The sequence below is a fragment of the Primulina tabacum genome, chromosome 15, assembly GCF_025594145.1.
Source record: "Primulina tabacum isolate GXHZ01 chromosome 15, ASM2559414v2, whole genome shotgun sequence".
NCBI classification, from domain to species: Eukaryota; Viridiplantae; Streptophyta; class Magnoliopsida; order Lamiales; family Gesneriaceae; genus Primulina; species Primulina tabacum.
The window spans coordinates 35445835-35468979 of record NC_134564.1 but is presented as its reverse complement, the minus strand read 5'-3'; the positions used below and the strand labels follow the sequence as shown (position 1 = coordinate 35468979).

At 33.8% G+C, this 23145-nt stretch overlaps 2 protein-coding genes across 11 annotated transcripts; one reads left to right on the top strand and one right to left on the bottom strand.

The window, feature by feature from the left end:
- Positions 1 to 3397: 3397 nt before the first annotated feature.
- On the top strand, positions 3398 to 6280 carry LOC142527810 (gluconokinase-like). 10 transcript variants are annotated; one of them, XM_075632762.1, is made up of 6 exons: positions 3410 to 3544; positions 4183 to 4265; positions 4357 to 4421; positions 4626 to 4668; positions 5254 to 5333; positions 5416 to 6280. In XM_075632762.1, exons 3-6 carry the CDS (start codon positions 4406 to 4408, stop codon positions 5820 to 5822), a joined length of 546 nt encoding a protein of 181 aa, XP_075488877.1. In that variant the 5' UTR covers positions 3410 to 3544; positions 4183 to 4265; positions 4357 to 4405; the 3' UTR covers positions 5823 to 6280. The 10 variants fall into 10 exon arrangements, with proteins under 10 accessions (XP_075488874.1, XP_075488877.1, XP_075488873.1 ...); XM_075632759.1 differs by lacking the exon at positions 4183 to 4265 and having other exon boundaries at positions 3398 to 3544; XM_075632758.1 differs by having other exon boundaries at positions 3411 to 3544; positions 4183 to 4421.
- A 5106-nt stretch (positions 6281 to 11386) lies between these two features.
- On the bottom strand, positions 11387 to 13840 carry LOC142527622 (indole-3-acetic acid-amido synthetase GH3.6-like). Its single transcript, XM_075632465.1, has 3 exons — positions 13407 to 13840; positions 12255 to 13192; positions 11387 to 12154 (listed from the first exon to the last, which is right to left on the bottom strand). The coding sequence occupies exons 1-3, from the start codon at positions 13721 to 13723 to the stop codon at positions 11580 to 11582; spliced, it is 1830 nt and encodes a 609-aa protein (XP_075488580.1). The 5' UTR covers positions 13724 to 13840; the 3' UTR covers positions 11387 to 11579.
- Between the last annotated feature and the right edge of the window lie 9305 nt (positions 13841 to 23145).

The following is a 23145-nucleotide window of genomic DNA, read 5'->3' as shown; positions in this document are numbered from 1 at the left end:
TCACGTACATAAGTAAATCCAGTCATTAGTTATACATCGACAATTACAGTGTCGTCCTTCTACACATGTTGCAACATCCAAAAACAAAAGCGGATACAGACACCACAATGACATACGTCTACCGAACCAGACACCACTACACTGTAAACCAAAATATCGATGCATACACGAGATACTACATTTGTCAAGAGCAAAAGGGTAGCATACTTATGCTATAGTTGTACGAAGTTTCATGTCGAAGGAGCTGAGTCATCCGAGCTGCTGAGAAGTACATATCCATCAGTTTCAGCATGCCGTAAGGTTCGCTTGGAAGGACGAGCAGTGGGCTGATTGTTCGAACGTTTGTTGCACGCTTTCAAAGGTAGCATGTTAGTTTTGAAGTAGTCATCCACTAACTTCTTGCAGGGATTGTTGTTGGCAGTGCTTACTTTTGGTACCGTCGGAACTTTGCTTGAAACAGGCTGGACTTCCTTGCGCACAGCAGCATCTGGTCCTTGTTCACTCACTTGTTCATCATCCAAGATGACAATCACTTCCACTTCATACTTGCTAGTTACGCTTACTTCAGAGGAAGCTTTGTAGGTGACAGACATTTCAGGTGTGTTATGCAGAATAACCAAAAGTTGAGCAACTACACCGGCCTTGTATTTGTGTTGTGACCCATGAATGTGTGAGTATTTAAGTAACACAAACACATTAATCATAGTTGACCAACCCAAGAGTAAATGCTTGTCATTCCAAAAAAGATATAGGATCATATTGATTTGATATCCCACCAAGTGTACAGAGTGCGCAGGACAATTAATATGTGCATGTAGATAAGACTAATGATTGATAAGAGAAGACACATCTTCAACTACTGCAATACCCTTTATAGATGCCTCAGAAATACTTAATGCAAAATTTTTACGTAATAAAGAAGTCTGACATACGTATTGAACAGAGCAAAGCACTATAATCTGTTTTGAGTGCAATTAAATTAACCAGTTAGACATTGTGGTTGAAGATATACATATGTAACAGAAATGTAACGCATATTTACAGTAAATCATATGGTGATTACCTTATATAACAATTACTGGACCACTTCCGAAAATGTAGACTCCTAACCCAAGCACCATTGAAGCGATAAACTTGTCACGTAGTCGATCTAAAGCTGCAGCATGTACATTATTTTGCATTAAACGAAAAATGATGTCAACTGGAAGAATAGTAAAAGCATATTTGAATTGAGATTACTTACCCTTCACTGCTTTGTAAGGCTCACTGCTACACATATTCACTTCTGTTGTATACGTGAGTGGCATAATACATGTGCTTGAATTATGGAAGAAAGAACTCAACAGAAATGAAATATCAGACGATTGTTCATAATTAAGTACAGAACCATGGAACAAAGGCAATTAAATAAGTCAACATAAAACTTGTTGGTAGAACGTGCATACAGCACATATGTATCATATTTGACAAGTTATGCAAGTACATGTCATAGAGTTGGACAAAACAGTGTGAAGACAACAATACAGCACATATGTTTCAGAATCTCAAGACCAGGACTGTAATGAGGACGAAAATAACGATGATCAACGCACATATGAACCCAAAACAAAAACACACATGATCACGTGAATACGGTCTGCTCTTCATCCCATGATTCGGTATCTCATATATTGTACTTGACATGCCACGGTCCATTTCAGAATATTGGTTGCTGGCATGTGGATGAGCTTCTTTCGGATGACGAGCATATGGCCCCGAGGATGAGTTCGTCGACTCTTTCTTACAAAACATTGGGGGACTAGTATGACACGATTGATCTTCGAAATTAGTTGCGGGATTTTCAGATTTATACGACTGCTCCTAAGTGGGTGTTACATTATGACTCTGGTACTCAAGATACCACCAAAAACTTCTCCGATGTTTGAGACTCGCAGGACATATGCAGTAATAGTGACCAGGACGAGTCGAGTAATCCCCAGCTTTCCGTAATATCATTTCCCCGTTTCCACAATCGCACTGTGGTGGTGTCTTCATTTCCATGATAGCTACGAATCAGTACCTCAGATTTGAAACCCTTGTATACAGATTGACAATACCTATACCAGTTGGCTGAGTAATTGAGGTTATGTATTTGTATATCTTGTTGTAAAGTATGTTTCAACAAATTACTTGATGTCGGCAACAGAGAAAGGTACAAATTTATATTCAAAACACATTCTTTTACCTCTTTTCTTAATAGCATTCAAACACCACAAATGTCGATGACTGAAAAATTAATGCGAATAACAAGATGCGAAATCTTATATTAAGAAACAATAACAAGAGACACAACTACAAAATTTTAAGAAACACATACATAAAAAATGCTTCCGCTGCGACTAACTTAATAAAATTACTTTTTGTTGAAATCGGGAAGATAAGATTACTTGACTAAGAAATTCGAAAATTAGCAAAAAAAACATGTTCTCTCAGGTAAATCTCGTTTTGTATAAATGGATGGAACGACGTTTGAAGAAATCGTGTCAAATCTCACCTGTAAAAGAAAAAAATTTAACTCACAACAACATGCTCCAGCTTTCTGTTGACTCTTCGTTTCAGATTTTTTACGGACCTGAACTCAGCTGCCAATCTTCACGGACGACCAAAATAGATACAGTTTCCAATTGCCTTGTGTTCTCCCGAAGAAAAGGACATAGGTTTGGGGAGGGGAAATGATATTGGGAAAGAAAATAAATATTAAGATGGAGGGTATTTTGGTCATTAGTATATCTATCATGAATTTATCAATCTTGTTAATTTCACACCACACGTGCTATTACGTATATCTCAAATTTAATATCTTATCCTATCAAATAGTTATCAATCAAATTATTAATCATTCAATTATCACATCCTACCAACCAAGCGAACCCTTACTTACTCTTTGGGTTGATTCTGAGTGTTGAGTAATTGAGTTGCGATTTATTAATAAAACGAAAGTGGCATACGAAAATCGATGATTTGTAGATCATGATCTTACACGACAATGTATTAAGTTTGAGACGAGATTTAAATTTGAAAGCCAATTACAATATTCACCTTCCCAAACTCAAAAAAAAAAAATAAATAAATAGAAGAGAGAAAAAATTGTATGGATAACAGATCTAAACTAAGCAGCTAACGGCCTTATAAAAGTGGACGAGGCCCAATTATTAATAATAAGGAGGCTTTAGCCCAAACATCACGTGCTCGTGATACAGGTTTACATTAATTAATATGAAAAGTTTAATTTATCGATTTTTTAGTCATGCAAATATAACGTAGAGCCTACGAGATCAAATAATTTTCTGTTTCAATCGAACCAATCAAAAGAGAAATATACCACCGGTTCGGAAATTGCCTAGCATTTTCTTGAAAGTTTTTTATTTTTTATTTTTTGAAAGGAATTTTCTTGAAAGTTAAATCAAGGTTATGGCACAGCTAAATGGTAAATACTACCTGATATATTAAAAGATTGGAAGAAGCGCAGCAACACAAAGTCACTGTTTTCCTGGGCAATTGAAGGGTAAAATTTAATTGTGCTTGACTTGTCCTTTATTTATTTATTTATTGCAATTTCGATGCATCTTACAGGAGCCTTTTTAGGTATTAATTTCATTCTTTTTGATCCTATGACGTTGATCATGATATTCTTTCTGATGCCTAAAACATATTGATTGTGGTGCTGTTAGGAACTGTTATTCTTGATCTTGTCGGGATTTAGTAATTCAATTTCAATGATGTAAGAAGGGAAGCGATCAATTTTTTATTTTTTTTTGCTTGCAAAGTTTTTATTTTTGGTTCTTCTGTGGAATACAAAGGGAGTCTGACTTACAATTTTTTCATCTCATACTAATTTCCTTGAGAAGAAAGGACCCTGCTCATTTCCTGAACAGAAGTTCAAGATTTTGTAGTCATATGAACACCCAAGGGTCCAGTGTTTGTATTCATAACCTCCAATGTCTATTGGCTATCTTATAAAATATGGTTTCCCATACATGTCCACTCACAATTACATGTTTATCTTGATTCACAGCTTGGAATCTGCAAGTTTAGTTTTAAAAATTTCTTAGAATTATGACAAATGATTCCTCTTTGTATCCGTTCCTCTTGATCTTTAGTATCAGAATCTCTCTTGTTATTTCTAGACTATCTTACTATTAGGTTCTCCAATTCGTGGAGGGCTGCTGTCTGTTCTTGTTTTGCAAGGACTGGATAAATTTTCAAGTATGATTAGGGAAAATCTGGTATTTTTTATTTTCTTGATTCGCGGATAGCTGCTTGCTACTTAGAAGGATTGGCAAAAAATTTGATGAGCTTGTAGATATCATTCTACAGGTAATCTTCATCGCTTCTAAACTCGAGAGGTCAACTCTTCTATAGAGAAATGACATCTGATACAGGTATCTCCCACACACTTTTGTTTCCTCGATGTATGCTGAAGTCAATGCTGCAACAATGCTTGTCACATAACCATGTAGTAATATGATATGTTAACAATATTTGGAACACGAGATCTAGTTTGTTTGATCATACCAGTATATGCGATTTCTCTACTGATTCATGGAATCCTTTTATCTCATGACCAATGTACTACCTTTTGGCAGGAGTAGCTATTGTGATCATGGGAGTCAGTGGTGTCGGAAAATCGTAAGTTTAAAGTTCATCTATTGGTTCCATGTTTCTCATCTTTTCTATATGTCAGATTTCAAATGATTTTTTGGGATAAAATGATTACCTTGTGTCTTTATACACCCGCATTATACTACTCTTAACTAATACACCATATTCTGAATAACAATGTGTTGAGACACCTATTCCTGCCTTAGCTACAAACATAACTTTACTTGTTAATGACCTTAATTCATTTTCAGCTGTTGCTTTTCCTTCATTTTGTTTAATTTTGACTGCACCCATTTACTTGTCGATCGTCATTGACCTTGAGTTTTACAACTTGGGAAAATTACCGAACCGTCAACAAGGATAATGATTGTTGAACTATATCGAGTTTGTGACTTCAAGAATGCAAGGTTCAATATGCTCTTGCCTAAGTAAGGCATTTGCATAGTATTAAGACATGGTAGCTTAACTCTCATCCTAATAGATGACTGGATGAGTAAATCAATTTTGTATTACCAACCAGTTAAAAATTGATTGAGTTCAATATTCTTATTTCCACCAATGCATTGTTACTTATTACAATGCTGCCGGTGTATTATGTTATCTCTTCTGCAGAACAATTGGTAAGATGCTGGCAAAATCTCTAAATGGCTGCTTTATTGACGCCGATGATTATCATCCTCAGTTCAACAAAGGTAGATTCACTTCTGCATTTTGCCTGAAGATTCTGCGGTTTTCTATTGTATAAAAAATAAGCCAATCTGTTTAACAAAGCAGATAAGATGAAAAATGGGATCCCTTTGACAGATGAAGACCGAATCCCTTGGATAGAAACTCTTCGCGATGCCTTAATAGCACGTTCGGTAAATGGTGGAACTGTAATTCTTGGATGCTCTGCTCTAAAGGAGTCATACAGAGAAATTCTTAGACACGCAGATGCAAGATATGTACGAGGTTCTTACATGTGCAGCGTAAAATTTGTTTTGTTGGAAGTTGGGGCTGGGATTCTTGGTGCTCGACTCGAGAAAAGAGCAGCAGAGGGGCAGCACTTCATGCCTGCTAAACTCTTGGAATCTCAGTTGGATTTGCTTCAGATTGATGAAGCCGAAGGAATCCTCAGAGTTGATGCTTCACAAGATCCCCAGACTACTCTAAAAAACATACAAACTTTAATCGGTTCATAATTTCACCTACATTCAAAATTCGACAAGGTGACAACATATAAAAATTATGCATCTTCATCTTCATCTGTGTTTTTTTAAAAAAATTCCTTATTTATTTTCCACCACTCATGTCGGATGTGAGCACGGGAAGGTCATGCTGTGGTATCTACTGTATTGAATGAAAGAGCCACCGAAGTCAGAAAAAATTTGGGCCGGTTAAAAAGTACGCAGCTTAAGTTTCTTTAGGCCGCACTTGATGGGCTGTTATTGTTATACAGCATATGTTTTGTTATAGCATATAGTTTGTATGTCGAAAACATAATCATCTAACAAAAACCAGTATATTTTTGCCTTACATATATTCCAGTTGTTGGTCAAGTGTTTGTGGTGGTTGTAGCACCGGGCATCATCGTAAAATCTACGCTGTTGTTATACTGTTTACACTCCATTATATTATACCATCAATTAGTAATTCGAAATATGCAATGTGCAAGTGGATTTCATATAATATAAAATTTATTTGTAAATTATTTGATCTCAACTGAATACATTCCTGATGCTGAAGGGCCAAAGACATGACTGCTCAAGTCAAGTGGGCAATAAACAAAAGTTCACCTTTGAATACATTATTTGCTGTGTTATTCTGGTTTTCTGTGTATATATTACAAGTCTTGTCAAGCGCCCTATCCACTCGAAATCTCCACCACCCAAAATGAATTAAAAACACATGCCCGACAGGCAAACAAGGTGAGATATTTCCTCACGTGCGGGTGGGGTCAAAGTCAACATTCCTTTCGCCAAGGGTCCACACGTGCTGATTCTAAGTGTCTCGTCAGGAGCAGACACGTACGTGTGAGGTGAGTGTGTGCCTCCTCACACGTCCAAATTATACATGGGCCTCCCTTCACCGCTGTTTCACGTGATTATTTTTCCGATTAGACTTGGTCGATATGTTCGTCGCCTATCTTTTTATTCACTTAATAAAAATAATATTCACACGTTCCCAAGCAATATTTAGTCTTAAAAAAAACTCCTCCTTTCGGGTAAATTCAATCCTATTAAGACCAGATACACTTGGTTTGGTACTCTACGTACTTCTTCTTATTTATACAACCTAAAATTCTACGTATGTCAGTTTAAATTATTCTACTCTTGAATTTAATTTCTTCGCCAACCCAATTCTCTAAACATAGTAATGGAATTTAGAACATGCTAAAAAAATAATTAAGACGTGATCATCATGAATTAGTTATTGTTTAAGCAAATCCCATGATTAATTATCCATAAAATTATATTGCTTAAGCGAGATGACACCAGCACCGTCGGTTCGGTTCATGCCAATATTCGCCGTCTGCGTCAGTCACAGTCATTGTCTCCATAAAGTATAACTCACTCTCATTTTCATGCTTAAAATTTTTCCACCTCTTCTCCGTTTAGTCCTTTCAGTCGCTTTTGAAGCACCTCATTTTCACCATTACTAAATTAATTTATTTCTAATTATTGTGATTTCCATTCTAAGGATAATCATCATAATTTTCATGTGGAAGGTATTTTCCATCTACACGAATTTCAATAATTTTTCATCGATTCCGAGCCATCTGAAGGGGCAATACGTCAAGTTTTCAAAAAGATGTATAAAAAATCGACTATACAAACACACGTATCGAAAACACTAGTAAACACTAGTGAGTGAGTCTCACGTGAGACCGTCTCATGGATCTTAATCTGTGAGACGGGTCAATCCTACCCATATTCACAATAAAAGTAATACTCGTAGCATAAAAAGTAATACTTTTTCATGGATGACCCAAATAAGAGATACGTCTCACAAATACGACCCGTGAGACCGTCTCACACAAGTTTTTGTCAACACTAGTAATACAATAATATTGAGGATTTATTATTAAGATTAGAACTAGTACCTAACTCAATCTCAAAAGCTAGCTCAAGGGGAGGATTGTTCAAGCCCATATATATAACTCTTATGTTATTTATCCAATCAAGATGAAGTATTCTTGTAGTATATATATAAGTCTAGGTCATAAAAAAAAGAATGTATCCGGTCGTATTCAAGGATTCCACCACTGAATAAAAGGAACTGTCCAAATTAGTTGCAAGTGGTCATTATTTGTATTAATTAGTATGAAAGTACAACTAACTACATCGACTATTTAATGAGGTGTGTTAATGATTATATGGAATATATATATATATATATATATAGTCTCGGTATCTGAATTATACCGTCACAAAACATGCAAGAATATAATTATTATTTTCAAAATAAGAAATCACCAAATTTAAACTCTATTATCAAGCCTCTAATTGTTTCGATCTCATCAAATTCGCCGATCAAATAACTGAATACAAATTTACTATATTATTCTTTCTCTATTTATTATATTAGTTAATTATTGAAAAGAATAAAAGTAGAATTTTATCATCTTATCTTAACTTTAATCAATCAAATCAAATATTTTATTCTTTTTCCGATATTATTTCACTTCATATTCAAATATTTTAACAAACATAATATTATTTATCTATAAATTTTCATCAAATCAACTAAATGACCGTTATAAAATCTATATTATCTATATTATTTATATTATTATGTTATTAAGTTTGAGATACTTAGAATAACTAATTTTTGGTGTCATGGTCTGTTTTCATAATTATATATATTAATGAAGTGTAAAAAATTTAATGTAAGTAACATGTATTAGCTAGCTTAGTGGATAGAGTTTTTTCCTAAGCATCAAGTTGTAGGTTTAATTTGTACTTGTTTTTTTTCCTATTTATTTTTTTAATTCACATATGAAAATTGCAGTGTAGCCCATAAATATTTCTTTTAATTACATTTTGATCCTCATTTAAATACAAAACAAGATAAATTATAATACAAGCACGCAACACATGCATCAGTATACTAGTATTTATTAAGTATGATATGACCGATGTTCTTTAAATGTGGAGAGAGAGAGAGAAATTCAATGAAAGTAAGGAAGATGACGAAATTCATGATAAAAATATAATTTAAGTAACGTATGAAATAGAGGTATAAACGAATCGAATCGAGCTGAATATTAGAAAAAAATTAATGTTCGAATTTGTTTCGAATAATTATATTCGAGTTCAAGCTGGATTCGAATATCGTTTTTTTTTTGTTCGAGTTCGGCTCGAAATTTTCTAACCTATTCATGAGTTGTTAGAACTATTATTAGAATAATAAAGTTCGAGAATGAAATTCGAAAGCTCGAAACGTTCGAAAGTTTGAAATAAATAAATAAATAAATATATAATACGTAATTATATTATATTAATAAAATATTAAGGCTTGCGAACAATAGAACAATATAACAAAATAATTTTGAATTGAGTTCAATTGAAAAAAAGTTCAAACATGTTTGAGTTCTGCTCGAATTCAAAAAATTTGAATACAAATCTAATATTTAATGAGCCAATTCGAAAAATTCGGCTCGATTCTTAATCCGAAGTGATCGAGACAAAATTGGGCACCAATTTGAAGAGTATGTAAAATGCTGGAGAAAATCAGCAAACAAATCATGAAGAAGACAAATATGCATGATAATTCGCAGTCCTTGTAAACAACGAACCCACTTCACTAAAGCAAACAAAATAAAGTAAAAACTTTTACGAACTATCCAACCAAATAATTGGATCAACCATAGTCTCTCTATTATTGTTTTTCGAAAATTCTTTTACCGCTTTTTCAACACCACAACTTTGCTTTAATTCTTAATGGAGAAAGCACGTAGCTGTTCCATTTCTTTTGTGTTTCCAATGGGCATTTTGCCGTTTTCTGAACAAAACTGCAGAAATGTTTTGTTTTGCTGCTTTCTGCAGAGGCAAAAATGGGGAACAGGTTCTGAAAATTTTCGTATTATCTTATCCCGTACTCAATATGATCTAAATTATTGCCTGCAAAGCCAAATAATTGTGCTATCTCAGTTTCATTGTCCCTGAGATGAAATAAATGTGTGACCCTTTTCCCCGGCCATATCGCCGGCCATGCCGTACCCGCCTGCATGTAATTGTGGACGTACGTACCTTTCAATCAGTAATGAGAAAGTGGAATAATTTGTTTCTGGCTTAGGGTTTTTATTCCTTTTATTTATGGACAAATATTGATTGCAGGTCCTTTGGCTGCAAGCTAACTAGGGCTTAAAACTTTTGACTTCAAATCTGTGAGAGCTAAAACATAAAAGTAAAAGAAGAAATCTTATAATCTTTTTTTGAAAGCTAAAAATATAGGTTTTTCTATCGTTAATCGATAAATTAATAATTTATATTTTAAACAATTTAAATTTTATTCAACGAAAATAAATTTAATTAAATAAAAAATAGTTCCATAGAAACTACATGTATTCCTGAATATCCAATATTTTGAGCTACATAGTTTTTCCAATGTAAATTTGTACACACAAGAACTGAATTATGTCGTGAAAACAAAACTATGTTTAAAATAATTTTATGAAGAATTATTGTAAGAATGACTTTTTATTTATTTAGGTAGACGCGACAGACTAACTGTTGAGAAGACTATAAAAAAATAAGTGTTGTCTTGTCATAGTTTTCATTTCCTATTTTTCCCAAGTCAAATCTTAAAGATAAGTCTCAATGACGTGCTTATAAATTAAATATATAATAATATAAATAGCACTGCATTTACCACGACTTTTTTAAAATTATAATGCTTATAAATTTAACATTTAAAATCACGTTTTATCGAAATAATAATTGTCATGTGTATACCTATATTTTCGCTATTCACGGATTCATTTTCAAAGTCTTTTTTCATATCGTCAAAATAAATATAAGGATTATGCTATTTATTCTCCAAAAATATATTCCCACCAAACACATCTTCGGCATAATCAACAATTACATTTTGCAGTTGATTTACTAAAAATTTATTATTTAATTTGATAAAATATTAATTATTCAACTTTTTACCGCTCTATTAAATACAAAATTAATTATATTATACTAATAAATTATGTATCTCATAAATTATTAACTCCAAATTTTCTAACACGCAACACACACAAAGACTAGACTAAATGGATTCTTTTACTTCTCTCACATTGTTTAGCTAGACTTTACATTACATTATTGATCATATAAATATATATTAAAATAAGAGGCTAGTCGATGACCACATGAGCCAATGGCAAAGTATTAATCAAAACCAAATACCGCAAAAAACCAGTATTGAATTCTACTATATCTAACGTGCAAGCAAAAACCAAGATCGATTCCAAATATATAAAAATATTAAAATCAAGTTTGATGAATAAGTCAAAGACTGGTATTTTTTTCAAATATATTATTCTTTTTTTTTTATTTAGATATAAAGAATTCAAATTTGGAAACCGACGCTTGGCTAATTATTTGACACAGTGTGTTAACCTTTTAAATTCCAATAGTAAAAAAAAAAGTTATTAATAAAAGCAGGTGGGATTTAGTGTCACAGTTTTAGTACACATCCCATGAGAGTTCAGTGAGCAGGAATCCTGGCTGGAAATAAGAAAACAAAGTCCCATAAAATATGCTAAGGGCCATTGGCTTATAAAGAAAGAGAGACTTTCTTGAAACATGGAACTGTTTTTGTACAGGCCTTCTAATTAATCAAGTTTCTACCTTAATAAACAACATTTAAAGAACATGATCATAAATCTAAATAGGGGAAGGGGAGGGAGAGGATGAAATTCTAACGCTAACATGATCACAAAAACAGTTCTTTTGGTTTCCTCTTCAATTCTTGTTGCTCCATTGGGCATTAAATTTGGGGCACTTGGGACTGAAATAGCAACGCACAACCCTGGAGTTTAGAAGCTCAAGAATTGGTGCAAATTTCACGCAGCGGGGTGTTTTGTACTGGTTAATTGAAGCACCGAGGCTAATGGCATAATCCATGAGCTTATCGAATGTTCCGGCTTCCACAACTTTGATCTCAAGTGGCCCGATTGCCTCGTATACTCGGTTCTGGCGATACACTGAATCGAGGGACTCTTCAATGGTGAAGCAGCAGTCTTCAAAAACTGATGGAGGAATTCGGGTCGATCCATTTTGGCTAAGCTCCCAGTACAACACATAGTGGCCTGGAACTTTTGTCGTGTCTGCATAGCTCGTGTACTCGGTGAGACGTGCATCGAATGGAATCAAATGTGTCGTAGCATTTTTCACCGCGTTATGGAGCTCTACTTCATCCGTTTTATCAGAATCGATGCTCAAGACAACGTTTTTACGGCATATGAAGCTGAACTGCGGCGCATTGTTCTTGAATCCAGTCACACGAAGCACATCCCCGACTCTGTACCTGTAAAGCCCTGGGATTTTTGAGGATCAAAATTGCGTCAAACAACGTCAAAATAATCGAACCCCATTATTATTATAAAGAAGGACTTTTAACAACAACAAAAAAAATACCTGCATAAGTGGTAACAACCAGTTCATATTCTTGTCCAAGTTTCACATCAACTAAGTCAACCAGTTCTCGCTGTTCTTTCTCATCAAGGGATTTTTGCATTGCAATGGAATTAAGACCATTGGAGGGACAATTGTTTCGATGTACAGGCAAAAACTCGAAATAGGCCATGGTTGGAATGAGGGTGTAGGATACATCGCTTGGCTTGCAAAGAGGGTCCAGATTGACACCAAAATAACACTCTGAGGAAGCATACATCGTGCAGACGAGGGGTAGACCATTGCTGTAGTAATCAAGAGTCGGAATGTACTGTGACATGGTCCCAGTCACAATAACGTCAATATACTTGGTGTTAGGCCACAGTTTAGTGATGATACCCAGCCAGGACCCCTTCCCACATTCGGACTCGATGAAATCCGCCAGCTTCGGGTCCGGCTTTAGGGTCCTCAACACCGCCTCTCTCACAGATGGATCAGTGATTATGGAGTTAAGAGTCCCGGTTCTAATATCATTGCAAAGAAGGGTGTAGTGCTTCTCCAAGAACCGGATAGCACGGATGAAGCCTGAGGCGAAGACCGCCCCAACCCGGAGGACTTCCTTGTTTTGAATAAGACCACAAAGCATTTGGGAATACATGCTTTGGTAGGAATCTTGGCAGAGAATTGTTTCATTTGGGCTGGTGTAGTTTGTGTAGGGATCGTAGGGTCTGTCTTTGAAATGGGAACTCTTGTAGTAACTGGTTAAAACGGGGCGAGCCAGAAGGCCACTTGGGGTCTTGGTCTCGCATTTTATAAACAAGAAATACATCCCTTTGCCTTTGTCCAAGCCTGGAACAAACTGGCTCATCACAGGCATCAAAAGGCTGTAAAGCAAAGACCTCCTCCCAAGTTCTTCCTCAATTGTAGGCATCATTTTTCTTTCCCCGGCAGATGTCCCAGAACTGCATTAAATTAGAAAAAAAGGAAGAAAAAATCAAACCCTTTGCATAAAAAACCCAACTTTAAAACACGAAACGGAGAAGGAACAGTAAAAAACCACATGCAAGATTAATGACCGTGTATATACATATTTCATATAAACTCAAACATCTGAGAACTGAAAGTGTAAAGTGCGTATTTTGCCATAATTACTATTAAAAATAAAGGCGCTCAAACCTTGTCAAGAATTCAGAGATAGGCTCCGAGCAGAGAATGGGAGACTTATCGCCATTGGCGATGCGGTTAATATCAGGTAGAACGTCCTCGTAAGAGATAACAGGAATGATTTTCTTGAAAGCCTCTCGATCAATAAGCCCGTTGAGTCCATGCTTGTTGAGGTACTCAACATGGGCATTCCTGGAGAGAATTTCAGAGAGGACCTGTTTCTGGACATCATCGGCATTCTCGGTCACTTCTTCAATAAACTCCATCTTTTTCTTGTTGTTATCTGCCAAACTGTACTCTGTGGTGCTTTGTTTTGGTGCTTCAGGCATGATTGGTCCTCAAAAAAAAAATTTCACAGGCCAAGAAAGAGGAACGTACTCTGCTATTCTATGTTGAGCAAGATGGAGAAGTAGCTAGAGAGAAATAGAGAGAGACGCAGCTATGGAGGTGGGAAGAAAGAGGTGGAAGATGAGGCTTTATATAGAAGTGAACAAGGGGAAAGGGTGTGGTCCACTTCATAGCATTTTAGGAAGCTAAAATAAAATACGATGGCTTTATCGTGAATTTTGATACGAATTGGTGGCAAAGTCTGCCATTCTATTGTCACACAAGACTTCTTCTAGGGGGAAACAAATAATTTGATACATGTAAAATTCCAATTTTAGTTATAGTAAACAAATTATAGTGAAAAAATGTATGAAATTGGTTTGTATTAAGTAAGCGCTACATTACATATTTTATTTAGTAAAAAGTATATAGTTAGTATTTAGTTTAATAAAAAAAATGACATTGTAATATAACTTTGTACGCTTGAGATCTTATCCAATCTCCTTTCGAAGTAAAGTTAATTAAAGAAATCTGATTTGAATTGGAATAAAATATAATGGAAGTGTGGAATGAGGAAGAAAACTGATTAGACACAATTTACAAAAATTCTTTGGGCGATTGTGCCAAGTCATGCCACATAAAGAAATCACTTCACTTTGTCTTCGTTTGTTTCTCAGTGTCCATTTCTTCGTATATATTCACCGTACCCATCTCGATATTATTCTATTTCGCTACTATTTAGAAGCACTGATTTCTGATACAGACAGAGATTTTCTACTATATATATATATATATATATATATATATATATATTATTTATTATCAGCAGTTTGAATTATCCATCTTGTGGTATTATATTTTCTAGTAATTAAAAGACTTGGGGAAATGTTGAAACAAAAAATAAATAAAAATTGAGATGCTGCTAATTCCTAGGAAGGTGGTGTGCGCGTATTGCGGTTGTCGTTACCCGTACTTACATGGAAAACCGGAAATCCGGTTCGGGATCAGCGACGTCCTGTGGAAGTCGACCGGCAATTCCCGATTATCCCGCGGTGTGGGAGTTCATGTTACATGCATGCCTGTACTACGGGTGTTTCTCCACACGGAGGCAGCGATTAAACTGGCTTCGTTTCCCGGTAACATAAAAACTGGCTTACTTTAACGGCTTTCGGACTTGTAACGGTTTTCACCATCAATTTCTCGTGGGTTAGCAAGGTAAGCAACAGCTGGACACCATTCTTGACAACTGTAATAATATAATAATAATAATAATAATTATTATTATTATTATTATTTTGAGTCTTAAACTCGGACTTTGGTACTCGGTACTCCATTCGAAATCTCGTCCCAGACTCGACATCATATGTGAAGGAAAATACACAAGTCATTGTGAATATAACTTTTTAAATTTAGTGTTAAATTCCTCATGTGGGGATCGAATAAAGGCAAAAACTTGTGTAAGACCGTCTCACTGGCCGTATTTTGTTAGACAGATCTCTTATTTGAGTCATCCATGAAAAATTTTTACTTTTTATACTAAGAGTATTATTTTTCATTGTGAATATCGGTAGGATTGACACGTCTCACAGATAAAGATTCGTGAGACAGTCTCACAAAAATTACAAAATGTAATTAAATTTGAAACGGTGTACATGAGGTATATGTGTAGCATGAAAATACATAATATATAGATTTTGCATTGCGTAAAAACATTGTAAAAGAAAGGATCGAAGGAAAAGGACACATATATATGTGGGGCAAATTAGAAGATGGAAGAAGAAATTGCACGAACGACTTTCCATATATCGTGTTCAAATTAATACGTTTGTGTGCATACCACACCCAATTCCAATATCGTCCAAAAAAGCAACCGATTGCATCACTAGACATGATCTTTCACGCGATGTTGAAATCAAATTCTCATTTTTGTAAAAAAAAAAAATTTTCCAATTGAAGAAAAAGAAAAAGAAAACTCAAAGAGACACATGAATTCAATAGTTTTATATTATTAACTAACTACGTAATTTTTACGATCATTGCAAAAACACCTTTCGTAGGATATAATTCACTAAAAAAAATCAAAAAATATCAAATTCTTTAATCCAATTTGAGAAAATGTGTTAATTCAACGTAGCATAAGCATTCACCACTAGTTGTACATTATTGTACCCAAAAGCTTGCTGTTGTCGACAAACTTTGCGCCAATTATTGGTGCGATACATTCATGTTCACTAGTATTAATGCAACTTATTAATGACACTAATTACTTGTATATATTCTAATTTTACTCGGATAAATATAATGGATACTTTTGTTCGATCTATATCTAGCTACTTTTACTCGTACTATTTTCATGTCTTGTTTAGTTTTTATTTTAATCCAGATATCTTTTGCGGGGAGTTTAAGGTAAGCAAGCTAAAATTTAATAAAATAAAAAAGGAAAGTCAATGCAAAACAAAATATCTTTAATTCAGACAACATGATATATTGGAAGTTGAATTGATTTAGTTTATTAATATATGTCAATAATTTTTTTTTAATTAAGTGTACATCCCACAAATTCGGGCTCCGGAGTTCAAGACTAGACGGCTGTGCGACATGAGGCCATGCACGCGTCATTCGTAACCTACTTGGTCACCGCCTGTCCTCCTTTTTTGTTAGAATTAATCCAAAGTAAAGTTTATATATATATATATATATATATATTTCTTCTTTTTGGGTAGGATAAACTAATAAGTTTAATTATCCACACTTGTTTCCCGTAACACCGTACGGCAAAAGGTTTTGACTCGTCAACTTTTGGCATAGGACAAAAATTCAGCATAAAAATTAAAACACACGCAATTAATTCACAAAATATCGAATTCTCAGTATAATAAGAAACGAAAAAATCCCACAATTTCACAACTAAAGCACTTATCATTCAACCACTCGTTCCGTTCCTTCTCCTTATCAGTTATATTTAAAGACCAAAAAAAATCAACAAACAGAATAATATGCAGTTGTATAAGTTAACTGTATGCATAAAAATTTCATATTCAACTTGATTTTTTTAAAAGATATATTTCATATTCAACATATTCTTTAGGCTCATTTGTACCTACAGTGATTCATTAAATAGTAAAGAGTACGTACTGGGAGGTGTCGAGAGGGTTGCGGAGTGGCCGGTGCACCAACCATTAATGCAGAATAGAAGCAAGTGGGAAGCATAATGCTTGCTGCGATATTTATATAAATATTTATTATTGTATGTGAGGATTTATTGGAATGTTTACTGTGAAATATATAAATGTTGCTTTTGTTGTGGGAAACAATTACAGTCTTGAAAATCTTTGACCATTTCAGTCTCACTTTTGCATATATCTACAAATTCATGATATATATTAATATATTGTGCGTCCATTATTAATTTAATTTTTATATAAAAAAAACATAACCCGAATGAAAAGCTTCCTAGGTAAGATATAATCACGTTTTGTATCAATATCATAAATTTTAAGTAAGTTTATTCTGAATAAAGCTTTTCATTTAATATAGTAAAAACATTTTACTAGCCAATTAATTATACAATTTATATACTCTTGGTTTTACTTCCATGAATTGCTAATAAATTGTTTTTTGAGTGCAATTAATTGATTATTGTGGTGTCGAACAGTAAAATATGAACGGATGTCATATTAATTAGTTTACACAATCCCATGCATGGACGTGGCTAAAATCAATGCGGTCAATTACTAATTTATCCACCGTGCTTTATGCATACTCCACGTCAAACAGCCCTTCGTCGGGCCATGAGCTTCTTCAACGTGCGCATTTAAGTACATGTTAGATTCTTCATTAAAACAAAACAAAAAAAAAAGAGGTGAAATGGAAATAAATAGACAGAAATTTGGTTAATCAATGATCCTAGGGTTTAATTGATGGCTATTAAGGTCCAAAATTCGAATTATAATAATTATGTTATATGGTTCCCTTTTATCACATGCGTCAAATTATGATAGCACGAGAAGGTGTATCAAGTGGCACTTTCTTTTTGAGATTCTAAGATTTTTTTAATCCACGTAAATACACTATTAATCAATTTTTGGATTATGGAGCATGGAGAGTAAATATCTTATTGAAAGTGTTTTGTTTAATAAAGATTGTGTATATAAGATTTAAGTACTGTTGATTCGTATCTTGCAAACACATCGTAACAACTTGCAGTTGTAACACACATATAAATAATTTTTATTTAAAGTAACACAAAGATAACACACTTGTGCAATCGTCTCAAGGCAAAATAATTACTAGAAAGGAAATCGAGTTTATAAAACCAATAGTGAATTAAAAAAATTATCTTTATTAACAAATCAAGGAAATAAATTGCATCCTAAAACAGTTTTTTAATTAACACTTTGTATGAGTGTTGTCTTAAAATGTATCCAACACTACAAGAAAAATGATTTTCCTTAGCACATCATCAACAGCGTGCATTAAAAGCACGCTGCGAATAGGACTTTTAACGGCGTGCATTTAAAGCACGCCGCGGAAAGTAATATCCGCAGCATGTATTTATGTGTGCTGTAAATATTATATACTTTCCGCAGCGTGCTTTTAATACGTGCCTTTAATAACATATACATTAACGGCGCGCATTAAAAGCACGCTGCGGAAAGTAATATTATATACTATCCACAGCGTGCAATAATGTACGCTGTTAATACCCTATGCATTCACGGCATGCATTAAAAGCATGCCGCGAAAAATGGGTGCGAATTTTTAAACTAGCTTCCGCAGTGTGCTATAAATGCGCGCCGTTAATAACATATACATTAACGGCGTGCATTAAAAGTACGCTGTGAAAAATAATATTATAGACTATCCACAACGTGCAGTAATGTGCGCTATTAATACCCTATGCATTTACGACGTGCATTAAAAGCACGCTGCTAAAAATGGTTGCGAATTTTAAACTTAGCGACGGTTTTGGATAAACCGTCCCTAACTTTAAGGAGGGTATACGATAAACCGTCGCCGATTTGAAATCGGCGACGGTTTAGTAAAACCCGTCGACGGTTTGACAGAAAACCGTCGCTAATAGTCGCAAATTATCTATAAATATCCGATTTCCGTTTCACTTTCTTCCACACAACTTCACTAACACTTAAATTTTTACTTCTTATACGATTTTAATTTCGATTTAGATACATTTTTTTATTTCAATTTTTGCTTAATTTTTTAAGTATTAATTAAGATCATCAGTCAATTTATCATAGTTGTATTGTAGTTTTTTTTAAATTTATTAATTTATAAAAGTAAATTTTTTTTATTTATTTTTACGCAAACTTTAGCGACGGTTTTTAAACCGTTGCGACATGTAGCGACGGGTTTATAACCATCGCTAAAGTTAAATACCGTCGTTAATTTAGCGACGGATTATAAACCGTCACTATGTTAGCGACGGGTTTCGTCGGTTTTAAACCGTCGCCAATTAGCGACGGTTTTGTCAAAAACCGTTGCTAATATTTAGATTTTTTTTGAATATTAACGGCGTACATTGCACGCTGCGGATAGTAGTATGAACAGCGTACATATGCACGCCGTTATTAATAGTAGCGTGCACATATACGCTGCGGATAATCTTGAACTTTCAACAGCTTGCAACTTCGCAGCGTGCAATGTGCGCTGCGGAAAGTGAATTTGCGAGCTGCGAAAAGCCATTTTTGTTGTAGTGCAACGCGTCACGTAAACACAGTGAAATATTAGTATTTAACTAGGAATGAATTTTTCTAAATATTCAAGATCAAATATACAATTTATGAAAATCAATATTTTAGAAAGATCACAACTTTTTTATCCATTTCTTTTAAAGAAATTGTGTCTTGCAATGTAAGTCACGTTTCCTTTCAATCTTGTTTCAAAAATTATAATTTTCTAGTAATTAAACAATGATATAATGTGTTATAAACTTTTATATGAATGAAGTGTTACACGAGCGTAAATCGAATAAAAATAAAATTATCCTAGGACATATAAACTTGGGTGTGAGTGAGTAAATAAAGTTTTTGCAGTATACTAAAATATTAAATTCAATAATTATCTCGATTAATGCTTCTTTAAAGTCCATACATATTAATTTTGAGCGAGTAAAGAAGTTGGAAACACACGTGTCTTGTGGAAATACATACATAACTCATGATCGATAACCACAAAGTACGATAATTTAATTTCTGTCAGCTTTAATGTCAGTAAGTAAGTCGTTTCACTTGCCATAGAAAAATTTATATTGAATATGGGGAGGAATTTTAAAAAACATTAAACCACCCTTTTCCTTTAATTGGTCTCCAGGATATTTTATACATAATGCTCTACTGTTGGAAACAATATCAGTGGATAACACAGACTGCATGCATCATTTTCCACAAAACAAAAGCCAGTGTTGTCTTGTCTTCCCAATTTTTTTTTTTAAAACAAAATTTCTCAATCTCTCTTACGTACTGTGTATACATACTAATGCGTCGGTCTCCAAATTACTACCAACTTAGTTATTCATACTGTACATCAAAATGTCCTGTATCGAACAGTAATTAATTACTACCGTCGAGTTGGGGTTTAGTCGATGTGATATAACATACTTGGCAGATATACTTTTTTGTTTTTGGTTTTTGTCTTTTGATTGAGTAAAAAACAAACAATGGGAGATTTTTTTTCTCCTTTGAGTGTTACGCGCGGGGTCCTACACAAACGCTATTTTTCGATAAAATCTTATGCTAATTACTTCATATTCGTCTTTATTTTTTTTTACAAAAAATATTTAATTCAATTTTGTTTTTTAAAATTTGTTGTAAGCTATTATAAATACTTTTAAACTCCGTTTTCTAATCTACGTGGAACAAATGGTACTACATTGACTCCAACCTAGCTTGATATCTGATAAGTTTATGTCCTTATGAACGTCTAAGCATATCGATCGTCTTTGTTTGGGAGTCCATGTTTAAATAATAGATAAAATACGGCCCATTTTATTTTAAAAATTGCTAAAAAAATTCAAGAAAAATATATAAATAAAATTTCAAATATATCATCCGAGGGTACGTATGATATATTTGGCATGTTTAAACTTACGGTTTTTTCTTTCTCTAAATTAATATATGTGAGAAAAAAAGAAGATTGAAATCCATATAGAGTTGATATTTTCTAAATACGTGTTTGGAATTGGGAATTCAAATTTGATAGGTTAAAAAAGGGCATTTCACTTGTTGACGAAAGGCGCTAAAACAAAATGACACGAACAAATGGCGTACAATAATGGGATATATATTATTTGTAATTCATAATTAAGAAACTTAATTAAAACTTTTAGATTAGTGTTACTTATTGTCAAAATTAAGTATTGTTCAATTATTAATAATGCCAAATGATCAATAAGCATCTTGCTTGAATGGCTAATTTTTGCAATATGATTTTTTTTTTTGAAAACCCTAGCAATTAGGAGGAAATAATGTTTTCTAAACTGCCAAAATTCAACAATAAACCAAACCCTAAATGGCCTACATTAGCATGAAATTATTGCATTGTAATTAAACAAAATTCCGTTATAGGAAAGAATACCAAGAATCCCGTTGGCAGGTGGGCTTTACCATGTATTTTATGGAAGCTAGCATTTTGCTACGTTTCATTGGATTAATGTTCGTTATAACTTGATTAGCTAATATATTGCAAAAGACAATTTCAAATTCAGGGGTGAAAAAAGGTTTAAAAATCAAATATTTTTCTAGGTCGACAATTTTGAAGAAACTTTAATTAAAGTTAATTTAATTTTTATGTTTAAAAATTGAATAAAATAAAGTTTGAATTTTTTTGAAGTGGAAACCGAGCAGCAGCACCTTGAGTAGTAGTTGTTTACTTCCCTAAAAACTCCATACATCAATTTTTTTAATCGAGAATTTAAAATGTCATCAGAATATTGGGGGAAAAATACATGAAGAGTTTTGAACTTTTTTTTAAAAGGTTTGGATGTGTTTAGATTGGAGGATTTGACTCAAATCATAACATTTATGTCGAAAAAAGGATTTTATAAAATAGTAGATCTGTTTGAAACTCTTTTTCCTAATTATATTCAGTTAAAAATGCAATTGAAAGTTTTAAAAAAAATTGTTAAAGTAGAAAAGGGAAATTATTTAAAAATGGCTTTGGGGTGTGGTGACAAATTCACATGGCGTTGACAAAAGAATAAATGAGTTTGTCTCTCACTTTACATGGTAAGGATTGGAAGACTCGCGATGGCATTAAGTGTGGCCCAAATATATATATATGTTTCATTATGGCCTAACATGTAGCTAAGGAAGACGATAAACCCATTGATATAAAGTAACAAAACATGACAAGATAGATCAAAAGTAATAGTACTAATTAAACACACACATACACACATATTCAACCCTAGCTAGCTACGATTCTACGCTTTAATTTATATATTCTCATTATTGATTGCATGTTTAGATTCCCAATCTCTTTGTTAGATTTGTCCCAGCTTTCAAAATCTCTAAATGCAAATTTTATTTTATTAAATTATATCTCGAATCAGAGCGAGGCGGGCTGGAATTAATTAACTAAAAAAATGCATCAAGATGAGTTGGATGCAATCTAGCTTTATGCAAATGAAGTGCGTGCGTGGTTCGCTAATCCCTCTGTCAAAATTACAAAAACGAATTCTTCTCGTGAATGAGGGGCCACGGGGTTTAGGGTAAAAATAGTGGTGAGTGTTATTAAATGAGGATAAGGCCTTTTAGGCCATCGTTTCATGTCTCAAGTTGGGTAAACCGATGGGGTCAGAAGAGAACAAACATCCCCTTGACCACCAAAGTACCCCCTCAAAAGTGTACCTCTTTTATTTGAACTCATTTTTTCTAAAGATACGCCTAGTTTGCTAGTCTCTATAAAGTAAGCATGCATCGTGTTTTGATTTTCGTCCGCTAACTTTTATTTTGACATTGAAAAATGGTTTATTAAGACAGAGGCTCTCATTCAACGTACGTGGAGAACACATTCATGTAGAGTTTGAAAATAATTACGAATACACATAGAGAGGCACACTCTTTCTTGAAATTTATTGGTGTGCGTTGGGGGAGATTACTGTATTTTCCATTACAAACAGTACTACCAGCAGGCCATAACCAAGGTACTAAATTCTGGTGGAGTTGATAATATTTTTTCAACGTGACAAGATATTATTAAAATGTCTTTGTACGAAATACGAGCGTTTCTTTTATTTTTTCAATGTGTTATTTTTCAACAAGAAGGCGAGTATATAAGAAAACAAATTGTTTGGCCCATGTCTTAGTTGATGGAATAGGTAAATGATTGACCAATAACCAGAAATTAGATTATCTCTGTCAACATTTTCAAGGACGAGCTTGTCACACATGATTTAACTCGAGAG

Coding starts and splice junctions, on each gene's coding strand:
- LOC142527810 (XM_075632759.1), top strand. Junction 4,669..5,253: donor GTCAGTGGTGTCGGAAAATC/GTAAGTTTAAAG, acceptor TCTCTTCTGCAG/AACAATTGGTAAGATGCTGG. Junction 5,334..5,415: donor TCATCCTCAGTTCAACAAAG/GTAGATTCACTT, acceptor TTAACAAAGCAG/ATAAGATGAAAAATGGGATC.
- LOC142527622 (XM_075632465.1), bottom strand. CDS start 13,723: ATGCCTGAAGCACCAAAACAAAGCACCACAGAGTACAGTTTGGCAGAT. Junction 13,193..13,406: donor ATCTCTGAATTCTTGACAAG/GTTTGAGCGCCT, acceptor AATTTAATGCAG/TTCTGGGACATCTGCCGGGG. Junction 12,155..12,254: donor GGTTGTTACCACTTATGCAG/GTATTTTTTTTG, acceptor CAAAAATCCCAG/GGCTTTACAGGTACAGAGTC.